Source organism: Anomaloglossus baeobatrachus, chromosome 4 (genome assembly GCF_048569485.1).
Source record: "Anomaloglossus baeobatrachus isolate aAnoBae1 chromosome 4, aAnoBae1.hap1, whole genome shotgun sequence".
In the NCBI taxonomy this organism is placed as follows: domain Eukaryota; kingdom Metazoa; phylum Chordata; class Amphibia; order Anura; family Aromobatidae; genus Anomaloglossus; species Anomaloglossus baeobatrachus.
Genome location: NC_134356.1, coordinates 479,794,360 through 479,818,413, shown reverse-complemented (window position 1 = coordinate 479,818,413; position 24,054 = coordinate 479,794,360). Strand labels below are relative to the sequence as shown.

The following is a 24,054-nucleotide window of genomic DNA, read 5'->3' as shown; positions in this document are numbered from 1 at the left end:
TTAGTGTGGTAAAAATGACTGGCTAAAATGATTATCCTCATCAAAATGATTATGGCAATTCTTAGCTTTTTAGTCTTAAAAAAAAATCAAACTTGAAAAAAAATATATATATATTTTACAACACTTGTAACGTTTTTCATTTTTTGGTTGATGGAGCTGTGTAAGGGCTTATTTTTTGCAGGACAAAACAATGTTTTGATTGATACCATTTTGGGATAGATATGACATCTTGATCGCTTCTTACAGCATTTTTTAGTGCTGTGGCGGCAATCAAAACCAATTTTTTTTTCTGTTCTTGGTGGTTATCAATCTGGTTGGATAATTTTATATTTTGATAGATTGCAATTAAATATGATGCTACCATACCATATTTTTTTTATTTTTAGATTATCTTTATTTTTAATGGGGAAGAAGGTTTGTGAATTGAAAGTTTTTAATTATTACTTTTTATTGTTTTTGCTGTATTTGTTAGTTCCCTAAGGGGACTTTAACGTGTGATCATCTGATCGCTAGTCTATATGCAGCAATACTAGAGTATTGCTGTATATAGCAAAAATCGTGGTCTCCTTAGAAGAGATATATTCACATCTATAAAGGCACTAATAGGTATACAGTTATCCCTCGCTATATCGTGGTTCACTTATTGTGGCTTCACTGTGTTGCGGGTTTTTAAAATATGTATATCTAATTCTGTATCGCAACGCTTTCACTATATTGTGGTATTTTGCGGTATACTGTACTTCGTCAGCGGATGAATAGCATTCTGTACACAATGGAAATGCATTACTGTATGCCACTACTGCTTGTGTTTAAGAGCATATGAAGTGTGTATAAGAGTGTGGGAGTTTATAGGAGTGTGGGAAGGGTTTATAAAGCCTTAAAATATATATAAATGATAAAATAAATATACCACCACTACTTCGCGGATTTTCACCTATTGCAGGAGTATGTGGAACATAAATCCCGCAATAGGTGAGGGATCACTGTATAGTCAAGTAAGGAAATACAGTTTTCCTAATTAAGTAAGGAACATTTTAGCATGAGTATGTCATCAGTTTGCATCCATATTATGGATCTGAAATAAAAAGGAGCTGTTTTCTATGCAGGAAATTGAATTCTGTAAGACAGCCCCTTTAAGGTAAAGTGTGACTGCAATAACGATGATGTACAGATCATATATTCATTTTAAATAAATAATAAAATAAAGGCTTCTGTAGTTGAATACCCTCTAAAGAATGTTTCCAATTGGAAAATGGATGAAATTATCACATGCTGCATTTTTAAAATGTAAAGACCTACTGTATTTCCTGGCTGAAAATCAGTTATCCCTTGCTAAGCTAGTTTTCTCCACTAAAACATTATTAATATAGTGTTTGTTTTTCAGAACGAAGCAGAGCAGTACCTCAAAGCCATTGAAGATGCCAGTGAGAAAGTTAAAGTTGCAGAAGCAAAAATAGAAGAACGAGATGCGAAAATTGTGGAACTTGACCGACTAGTTCACAGAATGCATCAGGTACCCTTATTATTTAATTTTAACTCCTTTTTTATGATCTCTGTGGTTTCCCGGGCTGTTTGTTGTTGTGACAGTTTACGTGTCTGGAGGTGTATAAACAATTTGTTCTTTGTAGGAACGAGAACAACTTCAGGTTCAGCTAACAAGGCATGAGGAACGAATTCAGAGACTTGATCAAAAGATGGAGATAACATCAACAGAACGAGCAAGGTAAAGTGTAACTAGCTAAGTAAAACAGCCGAGCAAAGTATAAATAAATGTGGTAATAATTTAACATGTAACCTTTAATATACCAATTAAAAGAGTAACAAACCACACAACATAAATGGTTGTAAAACCAACCTATTATAAAAGGAGCAATTTTTTGCAGGCTCCTGATATTACCTATTCAGGACAAAACTCCACATATAAGCGGGAAGGACCAATTGATTTCCTCCCTCTGTGGTATGAAAAGTAGAGACAACACTCAAAAAGCTGTCAATCACAATTACCAGTGTTAAGCAAGGTCATATAAACAACACTTGCTAAATCTTAATATAAAGATAGGAAAGGTGGTCCAATGTACAAGAGGGGGGAGGCAATTTTTTGTCTCACATTACCCCACAATTGGCCACCATCTGACCTTAAATGCTCCAGGACCTCCCAACGCGTTTCATAATTCGCTTACTCCTCAGGGGATAGTGGTCATAAGGGAGCTTCACTGAAAAGGACCTCCAGCATGTTGTGTCTGGGCCTGGCATAGAGCTCTTTTAATTGGTATATTAAAGGTTACATTTTAAATTGTTACCACATTTATTTATACTTTGCTCGGCTGTTTTACTTATATTGGTGGAGCATACGACACTATATACATTAAAGTGTAACTAGCCCAGTCAACCAGAATTTCTCCACCATCTATTTTATAAAGTTCCCAATAAAAAAACTGTAAAGATAAAATAAAAAAAAGTATTGTGTCTGGTAAGGATTTAATCCATTACTTCTATGCTGTAAAGAATCTTCACAGATTTACTTACGGCTGCTTTACACACAACGATATCGCTAGCGATCTCGTTAGCGATGTGACACTCCCAGATCGTTGTTACAATTTGCCGAGATCGCTCATAGGTCGTTTTGTAGCGGTCACACATACACATCTCACAAACGACGCTACATCGTTCAGCGATATATTGTTTAACCAAGGTGGTTGTGCGGATGTTGTTCGTCGTTGGCAGGGTGTCAAACGTAGCAATATGTCTGCTGCATTCCAAACGACGAACAATATTTTGAAACTGAACGACGTGTCAACGATCAACGATTTTCACCCTATTTGCAATCGTTCGGAGTCGCACGTAGGTGTCACATACAACGATGTCGCTAACGATGATGGAAGTGCGGCACGAAAACTGTGACACCGACGACATATCGTCAGATAAATTGTTGTGTGTAAAGCGGCTTTTACATAATAGCAATTTGCCAAATTAGTAAGGGAAGGCATATGTGTTATATATTTAAAATATTTGTTCTTTAGGACTCAAAATTTGGAGGAAGCTGCAACCAGTTTACGGGAGCGCATTAAACACCTAGATGACATGGTACACTGCCAACAGAAGAAAGTAAAACATATGATTGAAGAGGTGAGAATATCAGCGTGGCTTAAAATCATAGGGAACATTATTTTTTGCAGCTGTGACATTGTAAATTGGTGGTCTGCTTTCAACCAAAAGATGTACACCATATTATTGATCAAAATCTGGTAAAGTTCTGGGTTATCCACAAAATATTTAATTACATTTATCGCCTTACCGACGCATGCAAATTTTCACATTTGGATTTGGGCTTTATCTATCCACTTTCCAAGAGCCCTATAAAGGTTTATTTTTTACGGGTTGAGAAGTACTTTTGAACCACACTATCCAATTTAACATGCAATGCACTGGTAAATAGAAACCCCCCTGTAATTCCGGCATTGGTTTGTGGGTTTTATTTTTACGGTGCTTATTGTGAGGTAAAAATGACCTGGCATCATGATTTTTCAGGTCAGTACCATCATGACAATACAAAAACGTGTGTCCATTTTTTAAATTATTGTAGTGCTGACATTTTTTTTAAACTTATAAAACAATTTTTTGTCTTAGCATTTTCCGAGACCCGTAACTTTTATTTACTTTTCAATTGATTAAGCCGTTAGTAGGTTTATCTTGCGGTGCAAACTGATGGTTTTATTTATACTATTTTGGGATAAATGTGATGTTTTGATTGCTTCTTATTGCATTTTTTCATAACCAAAAACCAGCAACAGTGGGATTTATATTTTGATAAATTTTTATTTTATGGATGCAGTGATAATATGATATATACTGACTAACAAGAGGGTATGTGCCCACGTGCATTTTTATGTGTAGAAAATCTGCGTGTAAAAATGCATCTTTTGGCAGGAAAAAAGCAGCTGAAAAAATGTGCATCTGTTATTAAGCTTGGGCGCTTTTTTCCATGCTTATTTTTGTGTGTTTTTTAATCATGGCGACTGCAGAGGTTCAGGCTCTGTACCCCCACGCTCATCGTCGGGTCTGTAGCTGATGTTACAGCTGGGACCTGGCATCCATTGCCTGTAGCGGTGCCCGCGCTGGTCCCGACAGTTTAAGCCCCCTGAATGCTGCGATCACAGCATTCAGAAGGCAAGGAGAGGGATCTCTTACCTCTCCCTGGTGATCGGGGCCCAGTAATGCACTCACAATCGCTGCTAGAGCAGCCCCGAGTTATCACCATGATGACCCTGGGTTACTGAGCTATGGAGAGCCTCCCATACCATGCTGTATGCATGGTGTGTGAGGCAAAGTGCAGCAATATAATCCACTGTAGTGATAAAGCATTGTAGGGATTATAGAACTGCAGAAAATAAATGCAGAAATAATTGACATACTGCTTCTTTTTTCAGCAACAAAATCTTCAATAAAAAAGAAGCAGCGTGTGCACAGCAGGTCATGAGTCTCATGGACTTTTCTGGGATGCTTTTTCCTTGCTTTTATTGACTAAAAAAGCAAGGAAAAATGCTAGAAAAAATGCAAAAAAAAAAAAACCCGCAAAAGGTCTAACAATGTTTTGAGCTTTTAACTTTCCGGCTCCATATCTCACCATCCACTACAGCTTTGAGCATGACACTACCTATACTTTATAGACAATCATCTTGGCTATCTCATACATAAACTTGATTTGCAACTATTTTAGCATATGACTGATTATGCAGATATTTCATATTTTTCCAGATAGGGCAGCTCAAGAAAATAGTAGGCTTCCTTAGACCTGTGGTAAACTCCATGAATGTGATCCATTTTTACAATCATTTGTTTATTTCTGTGGTGTTGCTTTCATGCATTTTATAATGCTTTTTCTTCCTTTAGAGGGGCCTGGGGGAGAAGGCAGGAAAAATGGCAAATATAGAGAATGCTTCCTTTGATAGAAATGCCACGAAAATGCACTGTTGGTAGTTTCATATTTACCTATTGACTTTTTGTAACATTTGGATGCTCTGTTTTATGCTCCAAAAATGTGCGAAAAAAATGAGTTTTTTCTTTTAACTTTTAAATACATTGTGTAGAACCACACCACGGGGAGTGTCCTGCGGATATATCCCAGTAAAACCGCAGCACAACTTTGTCTGTTTACATGCTGCGGTTTTACTGCGGAATGTCCTGCGGATATGCTGCGGGTATTCTGCATTGAGGATACAGCACCATGGCTTCGGCACTGCATCCTCAAGCAGAACAAGTGCTGAGTGATCGGGGAGTTCATACTTACCTCCATCACGCAGCACATCACTTTCCGGCTGTGTCTGTCTGCACATTGGCCGGGAAGGTGGGCGGGCCTAAACTAGCTCCGGCTGTCACATGACTAGAGTTCGTGCAGGCCCTGCCCACCTTCTTCTTCCTGCTCCTGGCTTCACTGCGCTCCAGTCTGCACCCGACAAAGTGACTCCGGTGTCTTCTATCAAGGCAGGTAAAAACAAAAAAACAAAATATGGGACCCTGCGGAGAAATCCGCAGGAATAATTCACATGCTGCAGATTTTTCCGCAGGGAAATTCGAATTATTTCCGCTGCGGAAAAAAACGCAGCATGGGCACAGCAGTCCCCAAATGCCATAGAAATGGCTGGGGACTCGCTGTACTGCGGATTTTTCGTGAAAAAATTGTCGCAAATTCCGCAAATTTTCCACAGCGTGGGCACATAGCCTAAGTGCTGTAGATAGGTATGACATTTGTGGCTGCATTTTCCCAAATATTTTCAATGAGCAGTTTTGACCATTTGTGTCCTTAGTTACACTGAATAAGCTTTAAGCAAAGCTTAACATACTGGAAAAACATTAACTTAACCTACTTAGACAAAGACTAGGAAGAATAATGAACAACAGTAACACAAAGCTCAAACCACCGCCTTCGCTAGACATGCATAAATCAAATCCCCTTCTAGTTCACATTTTATAGTTCATACATAGGATATTCAATTCATAACTAAATAAATATTTTATAACAGCAGTACTCAAAAGAGTTTTGAAAATAATCTACCAGTAGTAGGTCCCCAACTTATTTGAAGCTTTATTTAACTCTTTGGAGCCCAGCTTTACTTACCAGAATGTGCTGTTCCCAGCCACTATCGGAAGCCCTGTGACGCGATCATGGGGAGCCAATAGTTGCCATGGTAGCAATGGGTCATGTAATGACTCCCGTGGCTATCATGACATATTTCCTGTCAGAGCCAACAGTGCGAAGGCAATGACAGGAAAGAAGCATTTCTGCTGATCAGAGCTGTGCAGCTCTGATCAACAGAAATGCACAGGCGACTAGCCTCTGGAGCAACAAAGTCCCCTAGGGGGACTAGTAAAATAAAGAAAAAAACTAAAAAAATGTTTTTAAAAATATGAAAAAATAAAAAAAACTAAAATTTCAAATCACCCCTCATTGGCCCTATTAAAAATAAAAAGTTAAAAAAAAAGAAAAAATATACACATATTTGGTATCGCCGAGTTCAGAAATGCCCACTCTATCAAAATATAAAGTCAATTTATCTGATTAGTAGACGGCGTGGCAAGAAAAAATATTCCAAATGCCAAAATTATTTTTTTTGTTCGCTACCAAAGTTTTTAAAAATGCAAAAACGGGGGATCAAAACATAGCATCTGGACAAAAATGGTATAAAATTTCAGCTCTGGACACAAAAAAATAAGCCATCACTGAGCCATAGATCCTAAAAAATGAGAACGCTACGAGACTCAGAAAATGGCGCCAAAAGCGCCATGCTCTTTTTTTTACTTGATGTGTGTCTTTAGCCTAAGGCAGAATATAATACAGAACATACCATGGTCTGATACCATGGTCTGATTGAAATCAGAGGTACAGTGCCTTGCGAAAGTATGTGGCCCCCTTGAATTTTTCAACCTTTTCCCACATTTCAGGCTTCAAACATAAAGTTAAACATTTTTAAATTAATGGTGAAGAATCAACTAAAAGTGGACACAATTGTGAAGTTGAACGAAATGTATTGTTTATTTTAAACATTTTTAAAAAATAAAAAAACTGAAAAGTGGGTCGTGCAATATTATTCGTCCTCTTTCAGTTAATACTTTGTAGCGCCACCTTTTGCTGCGATTACAGCTGCAAGTCGCTTGGGGTATGTCTCTATCAATTTTGCACATCGAGAGACTGAAATTCTTACCGATTCTTCCTTTGAAAACATCTCAAGCTGAGTGAGGTTGGATGAAGAGAGTTTGTGAACAGCAGTTTTCAGCTCTTTCCACAGATTCTCGATTGGATTCAGGTCTGGACTTTGACTTAGCCATTCTAACACCTGGATACGTTTATTTGTGAACCATTCCATTGTAAATTTTGCTTTATGTTTGGGATCATTGTCTTATTGGAAAACAAATCTCCGTCCCAGTCTCAGGTTTTTGCAGACTCCAACAGGTTTTCTTCAAGAATGGTCCTGTATTTGGTTCCATCCATCTTTCCATCAATTTTAACCATCTTCACTGTCCCTGCTGAAGAAAAGCAGGCCCAAACCATGATGCTGCCCCCACCATGTTTGACAGTGGGGATGGTGTGTTCAGGGTGATGAGCTGTGTTGCTTTTACACCAAACATATCGTTTGGCATTGTGCCCAAATAGTTCGATTTTGGTTTCATCTGACCAGAGCACCTTCTTCCACATGTGTGGTGTTTCTCCCAGATGGTTTGTGGCAAACTGTAAACGACACTATTTACGGATATCTTTGAGAAATGGCTTTCTTCTTGCCACTCTTCCATAAAGCCCAGATTTGTGCAGTGTATGACTGATTGTTGTCCTATGGACAGACTCTCCCACCTCAGCTGTAGATCTTTGCAGTTCATCCAGAGTGATCATGGGCCTCTTGGCTGCATCTCTGATCAGTCTTCTTGTTTGAGATGAAAGTTTTGAGGGACGGCTGGGTCTTGGTAGATTTGCAGTGGTATGATAATCCTTCCATTTCAATATGATTGCTTGCACAATGCTCCTTGGGATGTTTAAAGTTTTGGAAATCTTTTTGTAACCAAATCCGGCTTTAAACTTCTCCACAACAGTATCACAGACCTGCCTGTTGTGTTCCTTGGTCTTCATGATGCTCTTTGTGCTTTAAACAGAACACTGAGACTATCACAGAGCAGGTGCATTTATACAGAGACTTCATTAGGCTATGTCCGCACGTTGCTTTTTACCTTCTTTTTACCTGCTTTTTTGCTGCTTTTTCAACTGCAGCGTTTAATGCCAAAATGGTTGTGTTCTGCTTTTCAAGCAAAGTCTATGGGAATTTGGGTTTCTTGTCCGCACTATGCAGTTCAAACTGCAGCCTTTTTCTGGCAGAACCTTGGTCAAAAACTCAGCTTTGCAGTGCAAAACCCAAATGGCAAAAACAATTGACAGCTTGAAAAGCAGAACACAACCATTTTGGCATTAAACGCTGCCCGTTGAAAAAGCAGCAAAAAAGCAGGTAAAAAGCAACGTGCGGACATAGCCTTACACACAGGTGGCTTATATTTATCATCATCAGTCATTTAGGACAACATTGGATCATCCTCACTGAACTTCTGGAGTGATTTTGCTGCCCTTAAAGTAAAGGGGACGAATAATATTGACACCCCACTTTTCAGTTTTTTATTTTTCAAAAAGTTTTAAAATAAGCAAAACATTTTGTTCAACTTCACAATTCTGTCCCACCTGTTGTTGATTCTTCACCATTAATTAATTTTTTTTTATCTTTATGTTTCTACTATGTAGGCAGCTACTTTTTAATAAAGGTATATTTTGTAGTCCATTTTTTTGTTGTGAGTCAGGTAATGATGTCAGAATCCTATGTAATAGGATAGGGTAATTTATAACTGCTAGATGTTATCAGAATTAATTCCTTTTCTTTTTTTTTATTTTAGATTGAGCTTTTAAGGAAAAAGGTCCACTACAAGGATTTACTTATTCAGCAGCTTCTAGAAAGAATAGCGATCTTGGAAGGAGAGGTAAGAAGAGCGCTGTTAAGTACATCATGACAAATACATATTAGTAGGTTGTTTAACCTTAAAAACCAGGAAAAGACACATTGAATGGGATAGAAAATAAATATTGTATTAAGCAATAGTATACCAAGTATAGGCAAAAAAATTAACTTTTTTTTAACTCTTATACTGTGGTTTTTTTTTTTAGTAATGGGTAATCAGGTAGAGATATTTTCATTTTGTTAATCTAACAAAGGCAAATGATCTGTAGATATAACCTACAAATAAGGTTTTTGGCATGCCTTCTCCTCTGATTGACATTTCATTGTCAATGCTCAGTTTGTATGTAAAGTCTAATATGGGAAATCTAAAAATTCTGATTGTGTCAGAATGGCTGCAACCAATAATCTGGCTGCAACCAATAATCTTAGTGATAAATTGTTGGATTCAGGATCTCTTTGCCAACATTATGCTGCTTTAAAGGGAATCTGTCAGGTCCGATATGTACCCAGAACCACGAGCAGTTCTGGGTGCATATTTCTAATCCCTGCCTAACTGCCCCAGCATCTTGTAGAATACATAAAGAGATGTTTAGAAAAAGTATTTCTAAAGATCCTTTATGATATACTAATGAGTGCAGGGACTAGTCGCAAGGGTGTTAATCCCCCCCAACTAGTTCGCCCTCTTAGCATGTTAGCATGCCCACAGGGGCATGCTAACATGCTATTCAATGCCCATTGCCCAGCATCATCAGCGGTGATGCGCGTACCTGTGTCTGTTGTCAACGCATCAGATGCCGAACTTAGGCTATGTGCGCACGTTGCGTACAGTCACTGCACGTGCGCTTCAAATCGCTGCAGAAAATGTCCGTAGTGGAAAAAAAAAAGCCGATTCCATGCGCTCTGCCTGCAGCTCCTGGCATAGACAGTGCAGGGGCTGCCGGCAAAGCGCACGGAAGAAGTGACATGTCACTTCTTAGAATGCGCGCTTCTGGCAGCAGCCGAAGCGCTGCGCTCTAAAACGTCACGTGCGCACAGCCCCTGCACAATCTCCATAGATTATGCAGGGGACGCAGGACGCATGCAGTTACGCTGCGCTACAAAGCGCAGCGTAACTGCATGTATTTACGCAACGTGCGCACATAGCCTTAGGGTCAGTGTGCAGAATCAGAAGTCCCGGTACTTCCGGTCATGCACACTATGAAGCCGGGTGTAAGCATCCCGGCTTCAGAGAGGTCTAGTGCGCATGACCGGTAGTGACAGGCATTCTGATCATGTGCACTGACCCTATGCCCGGCGTCTGAGGCGGTGAGAATGAACACAGGTACGCGAGTTACCGCTGATGACGCTAGTCATTGAATAGCATGTTAGCATGCCCCTGTAGATGTGCTAACATTCTAAGGGGTACTTTGCACGCTGCGACATTGCTAGCCGATGATAGCGATGCCGAGCGCGATATTACCCGCCGCCTTCGCACATGCAATATCTTGTGATAGCTGCCGTAGCGAACATTATCGCTACGGCAGCTTCACACGCACTTACCTGCCCTGCGACGTCACTCTGGCCGGCGGCCCACCTCCTTCCTAAGGGGGCGGGTCGTTCGGTGTCACAGCGACGTCACGCGGCAGGCGGCCAATAGAAGCGGAGGGGCGGAGATGAGCGGGACGTAAACATGCCGCCCACCTCCTTCCTTCCGCACAGCCGGTGGACACTGGTAGATGTTCCTCGCTCCTGCGGCTTCACACACAGCGATGTGTGCTGCAGCAGGAACGAGGAACAACATCATATCTCCTATTGGTGCGACATTATGGAAATGTCCGACACTACACAGATCACCGATTTACGATGCTTTTGTGATCGTTTATCGGTGCATCTAGGCTTTACACGTTGCGACATCGTTACTGGCGCCGGATGTGCGTCACTTTCGATTTGACCCCAACATATTGCAGTAGCGATGTCGGAACGTGCAAAGTACCCCTAAGAGTGTGGACTAGTCGGGGGAAAATTGCGTCCCCTTGTGATTAGTCCCTGTGCTCATTAGCATATCATAAAGCATCTTTAGAAATACTAGATCTCTTTATGTATGATACCAGATGCTGGGACAGTTTGGCAGGGATTAGCAATATGCACCCAGAACTGTTTATGGTTCTGAGTGAATATTGGATCTGACAGGTTCCCCTTAAGTTAAAATCTGCTGCAATGTATTGAATTAATATTATAATTTCATTCTCAATAATTTGCATTCTATTTTAGAATAATGAATTACAAGACAAAATGGAATACCTGATGGCAAATCAACCAAAGGAAGCCCCAGAAACCAAAGATGCTTCAACTTCATGTGAAGCTCCACAAATGTAAGTAACAAGCACTTGGAAATAGGAAAAGTCAGTAAGAAAACTACATCTGTGACAATGTGGTGAGCAAGCTCTGTTACATGTGCAGAGGTCCCTGTGCAGTGAGAGGAAGGTCCTGTGCTGTCTCCATCATCTGTTGTCAATTGTGTGATTCTCTGTAATCTCTAGTTTTATAATTGAGGTGTTACATTTCATTGTATTTCTTCTTTGAGGATTATGAGACAATGGATGATCCTGTTCACAGTCTGAAACCTTTAAAGCTGAAAAATGTCAGTCTAATAAACAGTCCAGTGGCCAATGTAATAGCTGCCTCTTTAACTGAAAAGTAAAGGCCACGTCTCACTAAGTGACATCGCTAGCGACATCGCTGCGGAGTCACGTTTTTTGTGATGCAACAGCGATCTTGCTAGCGATGTCGCTGTGTGTGACATCCAGCAACGACCTGGCCCCTGCTGTGAGGTCGCCGGTCGTTGCTGAATGTCCTGGAGCATTTTTTCGTCATTGCTCTCCCTCTGTGAAGCACACATCGCTGTGTTTGATAGCGAGAGAGCAACTATCTGAATGTGCAGGGAGCAGGGAGCCAGATTCTGTGGACGCTGGTAACCAAGGTACACATCGGGTAACCAACCAAAGGCTTTGCTTGGTTACCCGATATTTACCTTCGTTACCAGCGTCCCCAGCTCCTAGAAGCCGTCTCCCTGCTCCCTATACATGTAGCCAAGGTACACATCGGGTAACTATAAGCAAAGCGCTTTGCTTAGTAACCCGATGTGTACTATGGTTACCAAGCACAGCGTCGTTACACGGGTTGCTGGTGGCTGATCTCTGATCGCTGTTTGACAGCTCACCAGCGACCATGTAGCGACGCTCCAGCGATTCCTGCCAGGTGAGATCGCTGGAGCGTCAATAAGTGTGACGGTACCTTTACATAAAAAAACATAAAAACACTAACAAAGGTTGTTTTCTGATATGCTCCCTTTTAAGTAAGGCTGTAGTTATAGCATAGGACCCCTTCACATTGTGTTTTTACTTACGTTTATTGGTCCCGCCGGACTTCTGTCTGAACACCCCCACCCACTATGTCTGGGTGTCCGCTTCCAGTAAGCGTATACGCCCGAAAATGGTGCAAGACAGAGCACACACTGAGTCCGTCTGCTCCATTATAGTCAATTGCCTTGTCGGCGCATGCATCCGAAACCTGCTTTGCGGGGGTGTTCAGACAGAAGCTCCGACGGGACCAGTGAACGTAGGTAAAAACGCAGTATGAAAGCAGCCTAAGATTTTTTAGTTTTCCAGTAATAAGTTAAAATAGGAGCCCTTTAGAAACATGCAGCATGTTATAGGTAGAAAATCGCTGCCAGCCACAGTGCTGATATTAGGTCATGCTAATTGTCAACTGAGCAGATAAAACATGACCAAGTTTCTTTTATTGGATCTGATTTTTTCACTTTGATGTATGGATGACCTTTGATCCAGACCAAACACCGACATGTCTCTGAGATTATTTTTTGTATACATGGTCCACAAAAACTAAAAACAGACATATGACTATAAGGGTTACATGTTCTATCCACATCCAGGAAAAACACGGATAGAACATGTAAGTTAAAATCAGACTGTATGACCCCAGAGCTGGGTACTATCAAAGTGATTTATAGCTTTAACAGTAGTTTACATAGTTTACATCACATATGTGGCAACACTTTTACATCAAGAGTTACGGTAAGTTCCCCACAGGCCTTGTTACTGGGCAGAATAGCCTGGTGGGCAGAATAGCCTGGTGGGCAGAGTCTTAGTGCACATAACTGACGTTACCTCAGGTTTTAGTCATACTACAGTTGGAGCTCAGTGAGTGCACGTGCCAGAAACATGTAGGGGAACGCTAACCCCCTGCCCCAGTGGGTTGTGTGGGAACTGACCCGAAACCACAAGTGGAAGCTCTTAGGCCATGTGCACACATTGAGTATTTGGTGAGTTTTTAACCTCAATATTTGTAGCCAAAACCAGGAGTGGAACAATCATAGCAAAAGTATAATAGAAATACGGCACCACTTCTGTATTTATCACCCACTCCTGGTTTTGGCTACAAATACTGAGGTAAAAAACTTGTGCGCATAGCCTTAGGACTTGCACCTCTTTAGTCAGATGGAATGCCCTGGTCTGCACAGCGCCTTAGCCTACCAGAAACTCAAAGCTGTGGATGCAGGAGAAATACAGGCCTGGAGGTGGGTCCCCCATAAAGAAGATGGGTACACAGGAGAGCCTACTATACAAGAAGGTCAGAGAAAGCAGGAACTTTGGGGTCTGCTGGGGAACACCACCCCAGTGGGATAGAGGAAGCCACCTCTATTGTGTCAGCTTGGTCGACAAGATAGGTTCTGTTCGCACTCACTGTCATCACGCTTCATATGTGACTGTTACCTGTGCATCTATTTGCTATCTGCCTGTCTTTGGAGCTATGTCATCTGTGGATGTTATCACCATCATGGCTGTGGACCTTCTTGAATGCTGAATAATTAAAATGTTCATCTACTTTACTGTTGAACATGCCTCCTGCCTCTTCTGGTTTTCCTGCAACAACATCAAGGTGCACGACATTGACCACCTAGCTGACAGGGAAAACAGTAATGCCGTTGTAAACCCCCACATGCCCACAGCCACATGTTTTTCACAGTCACCAGAGCACAAGAACACAGGCACGGCCACCAACACCTGTGACATGTTAGAAGATCCGACCCATGCTCGGCATTCTGGGTACATTGCACTCTGTGTGTCACACAATTGGCGTCATAAACAGGATTCAAACCTATGCAGGGAAACCCCATTGGACTAAGTGAGGCCTTAAGAAATTATTTTACAGTTTTTTTGTTTAGCTGTGTAGAATATTTTTGCTGTTGTTCACAACTAGAGTTGAGCGAGCTTCAGGCTTGAGGTTCGAACTCGGAAAATGACGTTTCGTGGTGAGTATCGCTCTGTGCTGTTTTTTTTAGTAATTACCTACATGGTGCGCGCTGCTGGAAGTGAATGTTCATCACAAATTAGGCTTTTATTCAGTGCACTGAGCTGTTTTGTTCACGGGGAGTTTAAAAAAACAACAAAACAAAAAACACCGCCTACCTTGCTCCGGAAATGTTTTGCTATAGGCCTAAAGCAAAACATTTGAGGTGGGTGGGTAGTGTTTTTTTTTATTATTAATTCTCCGTGAACAAAATGTTACGTCACCACCGGAGTCCGCTCCAGCGACTTCTACTCCGATCACCAGCCGACGCCGTGTTCCTGCCATGGATGGTGATGGGAGAGGAGTCGATGCCAGCCGCACCGGTGGGCGCAGGCTCCGATCATCCACTGGGCTGGGTTATCTTGGGATCTACAGTACCACTGGCTGACTATAGGTGGAGTGTGTCTTCCAGCTGAAGTTGCCATCATTTAGCTACAGCCAATGGGAAGACACCACACCGTTCTTAATTCCCCTCCTGTCTGCTGACCTCTGCCAGACATAGTTCTGATTTCCTGGCTCCTGGCCCGATTCTGTTTAGTGATTCCTGTGTGCTGACTTCTGCATGTTTTCTGACTACCCTCCTGCCTACAGTTTTTGTACCTCGCTGCCCAATCTGGATTTGACCTCTGCTACATTTTCTGATTACGTTCTTGCCTGCCGATTCTGTCCCTGTTCTGCTATTCCAGGTTTGACCCTGCCTGTTGACTACTCTTCTCGGACTGCAGCCTTCCACAGGTAGTGATCTCCAGGGCCCTGTGTAATTCCAAATCCCTGTATAGGGGTTTAAGGGTTTCAGGGTTCTAGGGGTCCTGCTTGGTGAGTGGCTTCCCTCTAGCCTGTCCATTACATCCCATCTGAGTCTGTGGATCCAGGCAGGCGTTACACAAAACATCTCAGTACACTGAATGAAAGCCTAATTTGCGATGAACAAACACTTCCCATAGCACACACAATGCAGATAATAACTCAGACGCAAGCACAGCACGATACTCACCATTGGGATTTTTACATCATTTTCCGAGCCCGAACCCTGAGCCTCAAGCCTAAGGTTCTCTCAACTCTATTCAGAACACAACTTACAATATAAGCAGGCTTAAAAGGAGAATGAGAAAGGCGATGATATCATAAACTAGATGTACTGGCATTTTATAGAGCTGAGAAATATTTATTCTACTTTTATTGCATTCCTTTCCGTAAACTTGTGCCTTGCTTATTACAATCAATATTATGCTAGTCAACATTTGTAAATGCCACTCCTATTTGTTTTATCACAGCATGATGAACAGAACATATTTGTGAAATCATGCATAACAAAGTTCTTGGTTTTTGGAAGACAATTGCACAGAATGCCTTGTACTGAGCGGCACCATATGAGTGATTTCTCACTGAAGCATACATACTGTATAGTTTGGGCTTAAACAGTACTGCTACAGTACTTGGTAATAAAGAACATTTTTATAGGATTTCTACAATATCATTCTATCAACTTATCTGGTTTTCATCTTTTACCCCTGCAGCTGGGTTTTACATATGTTGCTCCCTAAATGTTACCAATTTGACTATCTTCCCTTGTTACTCAGGGAAAAGGTGCAGCCCCAACAACCACGGATAGTATTGGCAATTACTCAGTCCAGTAAGAAAATTTATAACTTCGATCCAGAGGTAGGCAGGTAAGGACTGCTAACCTAAAGAACACTATATTAGCTGCCTAGGAAGGAACCTACAAGGTATTTAGTAATCGTCACTGGTTTGTATATATTGTCATGTTACTCATGACCCGATCACTGTTAGCTCAGGAGCAAAAATGCTTTTTTATTGTGAGTCTTGAAGGGCAATGAAGGTTTGTAACCTTTAGTGTTCTTTATTACCTTGCACACAGTTTTTCCTGTGGATAGCAGTACTGTTTATGTTACAGTCAGATGCCATAGTATAACTCTAACGCTCCATGAAGTTATTTTGTATATTGTGCTATAACCGTGCATTCGGTAACCTTTTGTTCTACGGACCCCCCTGGGTATTGTGTAGTAAGAACAACATCCTGTTCTCTTCACTGTAGTAAGTTACATTAACAAAGAATAAAGGGTCCCACCCAAAACTGCTTTACATGTGTTTCTTTACTCAGATCGTCTAAGTCTGTCGCTCCCATTGTATGTGATAATGGAAAAGCAGTTAACATGTGGAAAAATGTTATTGTTTTCAGTGTAGTGTATTTTCTCTTCACAGTATTTCATCAGATTCACCTGCAAGTACAAACACTACCACTACTACCGAGTAAGCATAATGTGTATTAAAGATTATGTCCAAAATATCAACATAGTAATAAGAAAAAAAATAACATGACTATAATAAGAGGCTATAAATTCTACTTTCCTAAATATTGTTTGGAATAGTATATGACCACCATGGCCACTATGTGACTCCAAGGGCCACATGGAAATGTAACTCTTTCATGCAAGTAATTCTCGTAATGTATGATAGAACCTAAATGTCCGGTTTACTCCTGGAGAAATTATTGTATATTTTATTGTGGCTACCACATGTGGCAAGGCAATATTTTAGCAGCACTGTTATGCTATTTGAATATATTCTACTTTGACTGAGGCTTCTGAATCATGGCTAGCCACTAGCTTTCTAAAAAAAAAACAAATAAAAAACAAACAAACAAATGAACTAACCCCAAAGTATGTAATATTAAAACAGGGTTAAGAAGAAATTATTAAAGGGCTGATGAAGACAGCCAATTGTACAATTATTGATCAGATCACCAGTTAATCTGTGGGGATCTAATAGCTGATTAATGGTCATCCATTTAATGAATGGAGGTGCCGATCTACCAGACCAAAAAAGATTTTATTAACAGCTCTTGGCTCACTGAGGAGGATCTTGAGCTGGATCCCCACTAACAGGACTTTCGGAATGGCTGACCTAGGTTTACATGTGATCCCCATTGTTTGACCTACCGAAGACATCTATTAATTCTAAAACGCTTTGCCTAATGTACAAATAAAATTTTCTTTGGATTGTACAACTTCTTTGGCATTGTTTCCTGATGTTTCAGTCTGGCAGGTCGTCTAAAGTTTTTTCCCCCATTTTTCGTTAAATTTTAATTAGGTTTATGTGAAATGGCCCAAAAATCAAACCTGCAATGTGATTAGTGTGATCATTGTGAACAAGTGTATCTATATTTACATGCATCCAAATGATCACTTTATAATACTGATCACAGTCTGACAATGAGAGCTTATTCTGTCTAGTGCTGAAAAGTAAATTCTTTGATAGTAAAGCTTTTTCTGTGCAGTGTGTATACAATTATTGTATAACAATCATTTCCCCCTCTTTAATAGGATTGATGGCTGTCAACCAAATGGCATAGGACCTGAAACTAAAAAACCTCCTCAAAGATCATACACCCCTTACATGCGAGTCCTAGAGCTAAGTATGAAGAATAAAGTGTCCTAAATTCAAGATCACTGAAGAAAAGAAACATTCCACAGAAAATCTTTCCACTTCTACATTCAGACTTAAGTGTTGGATTACCACAACCAACTCAGCAATCATGCACAAGCAGGCAACTGCAGAAAGACAGTTTTACAGTATCCAAAGAAATCAGGTGCCAAAATGATCTAAAAAATATCAAAAATTGATCTCATAGGTATGATTTTGCAACAAGAAACTGTTTTTTTTTTTTGTTGCACTCCATTTTGGGACTAGAAGATACGCATCTGTCAATGCTATATTGAGCTTTTATGCAAATATAATGCACTTCACTATGAGATGATATCTCTGTATACACTATCTATTACTGCACTGTACACTTTTATACTGCACTAACTGTATATTATTTAAGATGTATAACTCCTAAACAAGAGTGGGTTATCACAGCTCAACTTTTTAAAGTAACACCCCGGATGATGTTGTTTTTATTCAATCTCTCACTAGACCTCACCTAGTATTACATTACTTAATTGTTCCTTTCTATCAGGAAATTTATGAGATACTCTTTGTGAGTTACATACTTTTATGTTGCTTAAAGGGCTCCATCTTCCTAGTATATAGATGTTTCTGTATGATGAAGCTGCATGGACTGTACCGCTAATGTTCTTCACAGGGTGAAAACAGAAGCTCTTATCACATATCATGATGATGACAGCACAGCTCCTGTCACACAATTACAATTCAGCCTCCACACTGTAGACTGATAATATATTTGTTTATTTAAGAGAATATAGAAGGTTATGATAATCACCATGTCATCCCAGCTGACCAAATGGATACTGGTTCTGGTTAGTCAAAAGCTGTTGTTCTGATGCATCATGGGATTTATACCAGAGTATATATTAATTGCCAGATCAGAGCTAAAGGTCCAGTCACACATAACGAGATCGTGAACGAGATTGCTACTACGTCACAGTTCCCAGATCGTTGCTGAGTCGTTGGTGAAATCGTATGTGAGGTGAAACACACACCGACTTTAGGAGTGAGCATGCGACCAGTATAACGATCTTGTAAATCGTCGGGTCCCTGTCACACAACAGCTGTGGTAACGATTCCGATCTCGAATCACTCATCTAGGTCGTTAACGAAATTGTTAGCTAGGTGTCAAACATACAGATCCATCCTGCCCAGCAGGACTCCAACGAGCCAAAAATGGCCCAGGCTGTTCAGCATCGACCAACGATTTCACAGCAGGGGGCGGATCGTTGGTACGTGTCAAACATGACGAGATCGCTAGTGAAGTCGTTGTTGCGTCACAGAAACTGTGACGTAGCAACGATCTCGTTCACGATCTCGTTATGTGTGAAGTGGCCTTAAAAATCAAGATGCTGTCTCAATGGAAGAAAACAATAGGCTTAACTTTAGAGAAGTAAGTACAAAATCTATAAAAGTGCAGAGTGTAACCAATCTGCAGGTGAAGATATAGAAAAATATGGGAGTGCTAATTAAAGCAAAAGTGAGCCATTGATTTCCTTACAAATGCAGGAGTGGAAATGATCCAGGAGAAATTATTGGACTTCATTGATTTAATAAGGTACAGATATATTTAAAGATGTTGTTTTATCAATGCGGCCCTTAATGTTTTTTTTGCTCTTGCTCTAGAAATAAGACCCCTTTTTAAAGCAAAACAATTGAATAACTTATAACAGAAGATATACGAACCTTGAATTTTCTCAATACTGATGTGCCTTAGTAAAACGGTATTTTAGCTTTATACTACTACAGTGTATATTATGCAAAGATATTGACTTCTTTGTTTTTAAACTTCAGGTCAAATGATCTTATAAGAGTCATACAGTATAGATATTATAGATTTTATCAGTCACTGCCTGAAATCAAATAGAACAGCATAACATAGCTGTAGACATGGACCATACAAAGATTCACGATAGATATCCCTTAAATAATAAAAGCGAAAAAGCCATAGTCTCCATAACCCCAGAACACATAACATTACCCATTAACAATATTTTAGGATTGATGTAAAGGAAATGTAGAAAGCTGGAGTTCAGTTTGGCTCTATTTAAGTATGTGGTTTTGAATGGTATTTGTATGTCCTTATTATGTTTGTATGATAGAGAGGAAAGTAAAATTTAGATTGTGAGCTCCTCTTGGGTTAGGAACAGATATCCTTGTAGTCTCTGTAAAGACACCTGAAAATATCTGGTATAGAAATGAGTAACCAGACGCAATGTAATATAGGTGAATTTAAGAACTTGTGCTGTTACGCTATATACGTATGTTTGTTTTTTTATTGAAGAAAAACAATTTAAAATACTTTACAATGTCCACCAGCCATTCCTCTGTGTACACTACATGCTGACGTGACAAAAGGCAATTACTACAATGTGTTGGTATATGTTATTAATTAATAGCTTAGTTAACATCTAGTATTCTGCATTCTTCATCAACTTGCATGGAACTTCAGATAGACTTAGGAAACAAAATAATAGGTATATCTAGAATCTAGAGATTGTTGGGAAGCAGCAAAACATCAGAGCTAATGGAATTATTAGACTATACACATACTGTAGCTCATAACTATACTCCTCAATACACTCAAATTGTAACAGCAAGAAGTAAAACTCATGAATTGGATTGATACACATATCAAAGATATGCAAATTATGGAAGAAATGGAAACAAAAAATTCAAAATATCTCAATTTATTCAGCATCAAGTATGAACATTATACACAAAAATAATCACACTTACCTACCTTGGCATGCTATTGTAAGGTCATTAATGGTTGTCTGAGAAATGTTTTGCCACGCGAAATGCACTTGGGCAAATCATCAAGATCCACTGCTGGCAAACTCCCTTAACAAATGCTCACCAATGACGTCCCAGATGTGCTTGATGAGAGACAAGTTCGGAGATGCTGCAGGACATGGTAGCACATTAAAGCTACGCAGGCTGCTTATATTAACATGAGCAATGTGCGCCTGGCGTCATATGAAAATACTTTGCAGAAATGGCTCCATGACCAAATCACTGTTCCTCTTTAACAGCAGTCAGACAAAGATGGCAGGTAGTTTTTCTACTAGGGGAATATTCCTATGATATGGAAAATACCAAGCATTAAGGACCCATTTTATGGCTCTACACAACATATATGAACAGATAACACAGCCATGTCCATGAGGCCTTATGTAAATATTTTTCCTAATAAAATGGAAAATTTTGACTGTGAAAAGCCTGTCCACTCTCCTGGCATGTGATTTATTTCTATTCCACTAAATAACAATACATGAGCATTTTTTCTTTGAACACTCTGTTGTGCCATACCTCACTTTTTGCACCTAGAAATGTATGAATCAGGGGCGGACATATAATTGGTGCAACCCTTCCAGCCGCACAGAGGCTTAAGAGGGAAGGCGGGGGCTCATTTCTACCTACAAATCTGGTGAAACTGTGCATTTTGATGAGCTCTTGTGCTGTAAAGGACCCACATACTGTTCTTGCACATGGGCCCTTTTCTGTCTGTGTCCATCAGTTGTATGAATAAATGCAACAACTGGGTGTAATCCATTAAGAGGTGTGTCCCTGCACAGTCTGGTATTATCCAATCATTGCTGCCGGTAGCAATCTGTCTAGTGACATGAACTTTTGACAAAGGAATGATAACACCCAGTTGTCAATGTATCTGAAAAATAGAGGAACACAACATTAAAGATTGTCATACACATTAGCTAGGGGTACGTTTATGGCTGAACAATGGTTGAATGATCAATTATGTGGTGAACAATACTTTTCTGATGCAGAAATCCACATTTTTGTCCATATTGGCTGCTACAGTCATTTTAACTGATCATACATAATTAATCATAACCGATTATGGATGAATTATTTTCCTGGAATGTTTTGATAAGGAGACATCATTCATGAATAATATACCTTTGACTAAATCGGATTAAAAAATAAAAAATTGGCTGTCATCTTTTCAGGAAGTGAAAGTGTGTCATTAGTTCGCCAAAATGATTGAGCCCAACAAACATTCATTAGAGTTCATCAGTGTTAGTCTAATGTGTATCGACACCTTAAGAAAAGGTTGGGCAGGAATGTTATTTTATGAAGAATACAAATACTACCTAACAGATATGTTGGGAGTGGCGACATATCCGATTTAGGAAAGCTTATTTGCAAACAATGAATATATCACCAAGTATATTACATTTTGTCAAGGTACACACGGTCTCTCTTTCTGTATATACATACAGAACACATTATGTATGAATATTGTACAAATCTTCAAAAGGTGGTAATAGATATTTTACATTGACCAACCTATAACTCATGTTCTTAGATATATTGGACACATACTGTATCTATACATGTAAACTTTGCCTCCAGTGTACATTTATTTATAACCATAATAAAAAGACTATATATGTTCTAAACAGATAATTCACATGTAAATACTGCCATGTGCCTTAAATGCAACTTTCTTGATATTTTAATATTCATATGTAAGTTTTTGATATTTTGCAATGTTACATTACATTATACAGACTCTATACTATAACATCTATATTTTGGTAAAATTACTGAAATCTGTATTTTTAAATTACATTCCTACTGCAATAAATATTCAAATTAATTGTATAATTACAGTAAATGGAGATGTTTTTCAAAACATAGAATACTGGTGTCATGAGTGATTCCCACTCTGGGGAGACCTCTGCTCAGCCTGGGACCAGATGTCACAATGCCTTATTAGGCGCAGGTCTATAACTTGTATTTGAGTGAATCTATTTGCTTTTTGTGCTTTAGGGGTTAAGGACTCTTTCCTTTCTGGCTGTCCTTTTTAGCCTTAATCTCAGGTGCAGCTTGTTTGTGACAACTCCCCTTCGTTATAAAAAGTCACATGTCTTACCATCTGATGCTGGTTATAAATCTCATTCTTATAATGACCACTTTGGAAGGAGCCTGTTTCTGGAAGAAGCTGAAGAGTCGTGACTATTCCAGCTGTGGTGTTTAGCTGCATTGGAGGAGCTTGGAGTGTTTTCCTTTTTGTGTCTACCTTCCCTCTTTCTCCCTTACCTCATGTTGTATTATTGCAATGGCAAGTGTTCTTGCCTGCCTTTTCACTAGCCAGGGTGAGTTCAGGGCAAATAAGAGCCTAGACACGTTGCAAGGACGTGGAGAAGGACCCATATAGGGACATAAGGGAGCACAAGGTACAGACTCAGGTGAGTTGTAGGAGGTGTTTCCTCTCCCTATCACCAGGGCCTTTCTGCTATATCATTCCCATTACCTTTGTGTTGCGCTGCACGCTGAGCATCTGACATGTGATTTCAAATGTATCTTTTGTGACCTCGTATTCAATATAAATGCAAGAGCACAAAGTCTGTCAGAACTCCTGATTTGCTAACATTTTAGTGTCAACTTGTTCAAAATAGCGATTGTGGTTCATGAATTTGGTGCAAATTCAAAAATACACAATTTTTTCCTTCTTCAACCAGGTTTTGTGACTTTTTTACACAAAAATTTGCAACTCCTTTGAAAAGTTGCAAAAGGCACAAAATTGGAAACTCCACCTGAGACCATGGGGGTGGAGTAGGGAGGACTGAAGTGAGATGTGCAAAAAAATGCAATATTTGATTAAAGTCACATTTCATGAAAATGTCTAAATTATCTAAATCCTGTATATTTTTGTTGTCGAGGAAGAATTAAAACTTAAAGTTGCAGAGGTAAAGTTGTAAAGGTTGTTATACAGTTATTGTGGAAAAACAAAAAAAATAAAAAAAAAGGCAAATTTAAAAGTACAGGAAAATGTATAGAGAATAAGGTACAAATACTATATACTAATAAAAGTATAAGGGTTAAAATCTATTGCACATGTTGGAGTATTGACAGGAAAAATCCTGAATTAAATTATCAGGTTTTGCTGAGTTTTTCTGTGCGTTTTTTATGCTTTTTTCCTTAATCATTTCAATGAGTAAAAATGTTGCAAAAATGCTGAATTGACACACTGCAGATTTAAAACTGCTTCCAATCTGTAAGGAAAACAAGCAGTATGTGATTGAGATTTCAGAAATTTCATTCACTTGGCTGGCATGGAAAAATGTCTTGAAAAATGCAGTAAAAAACATAATGTACCAAAAGTTGTGACCTCAGAGCAGGCTGAAATGTCGCAAAAGGTACTAAAGTCATACAAAAATTGATACAGAGTATGTGCTAGGACTGAAATCATAAGAAATGAATAAACTTAAAGGGAACCTGT

The 24,054-nt window shown here is 39.6% G+C and overlaps 1 protein-coding gene across 2 annotated transcripts in view; it reads left to right on the top strand.

The window, feature by feature from the left end:
- Positions 1-23,669, top strand: part of MYZAP (myocardial zonula adherens protein) — a 141,259-nt gene extending 117,590 nt beyond the window's left edge. Inside the window, exons 9-16 of one of the 2 annotated variants that reach the window (XM_075345730.1) lie at positions 1,385-1,513; positions 1,629-1,723; positions 3,021-3,126; positions 8,923-9,006; positions 11,235-11,335; positions 15,914-16,003; positions 16,557-16,604; positions 17,678-23,669. In XM_075345730.1, the coding sequence (XP_075201845.1) occupies positions 1,385-1,513; positions 1,629-1,723; positions 3,021-3,126; positions 8,923-9,006; positions 11,235-11,335; positions 15,914-16,003; positions 16,557-16,604; positions 17,678-17,792 (768 nt within the window). In that variant the 3' untranslated portion in view covers positions 17,793-23,669. The remainder of the gene's footprint in view (positions 1-1,384; positions 1,514-1,628; positions 1,724-3,020; positions 3,127-8,922; positions 9,007-11,234; positions 11,336-15,913; positions 16,004-16,556; positions 16,605-17,677) is intronic. The other variant, XM_075345731.1, reaches the window with a different exon arrangement.
- The last annotated feature ends 385 nt before the right edge of the window (positions 23,670-24,054 follow it).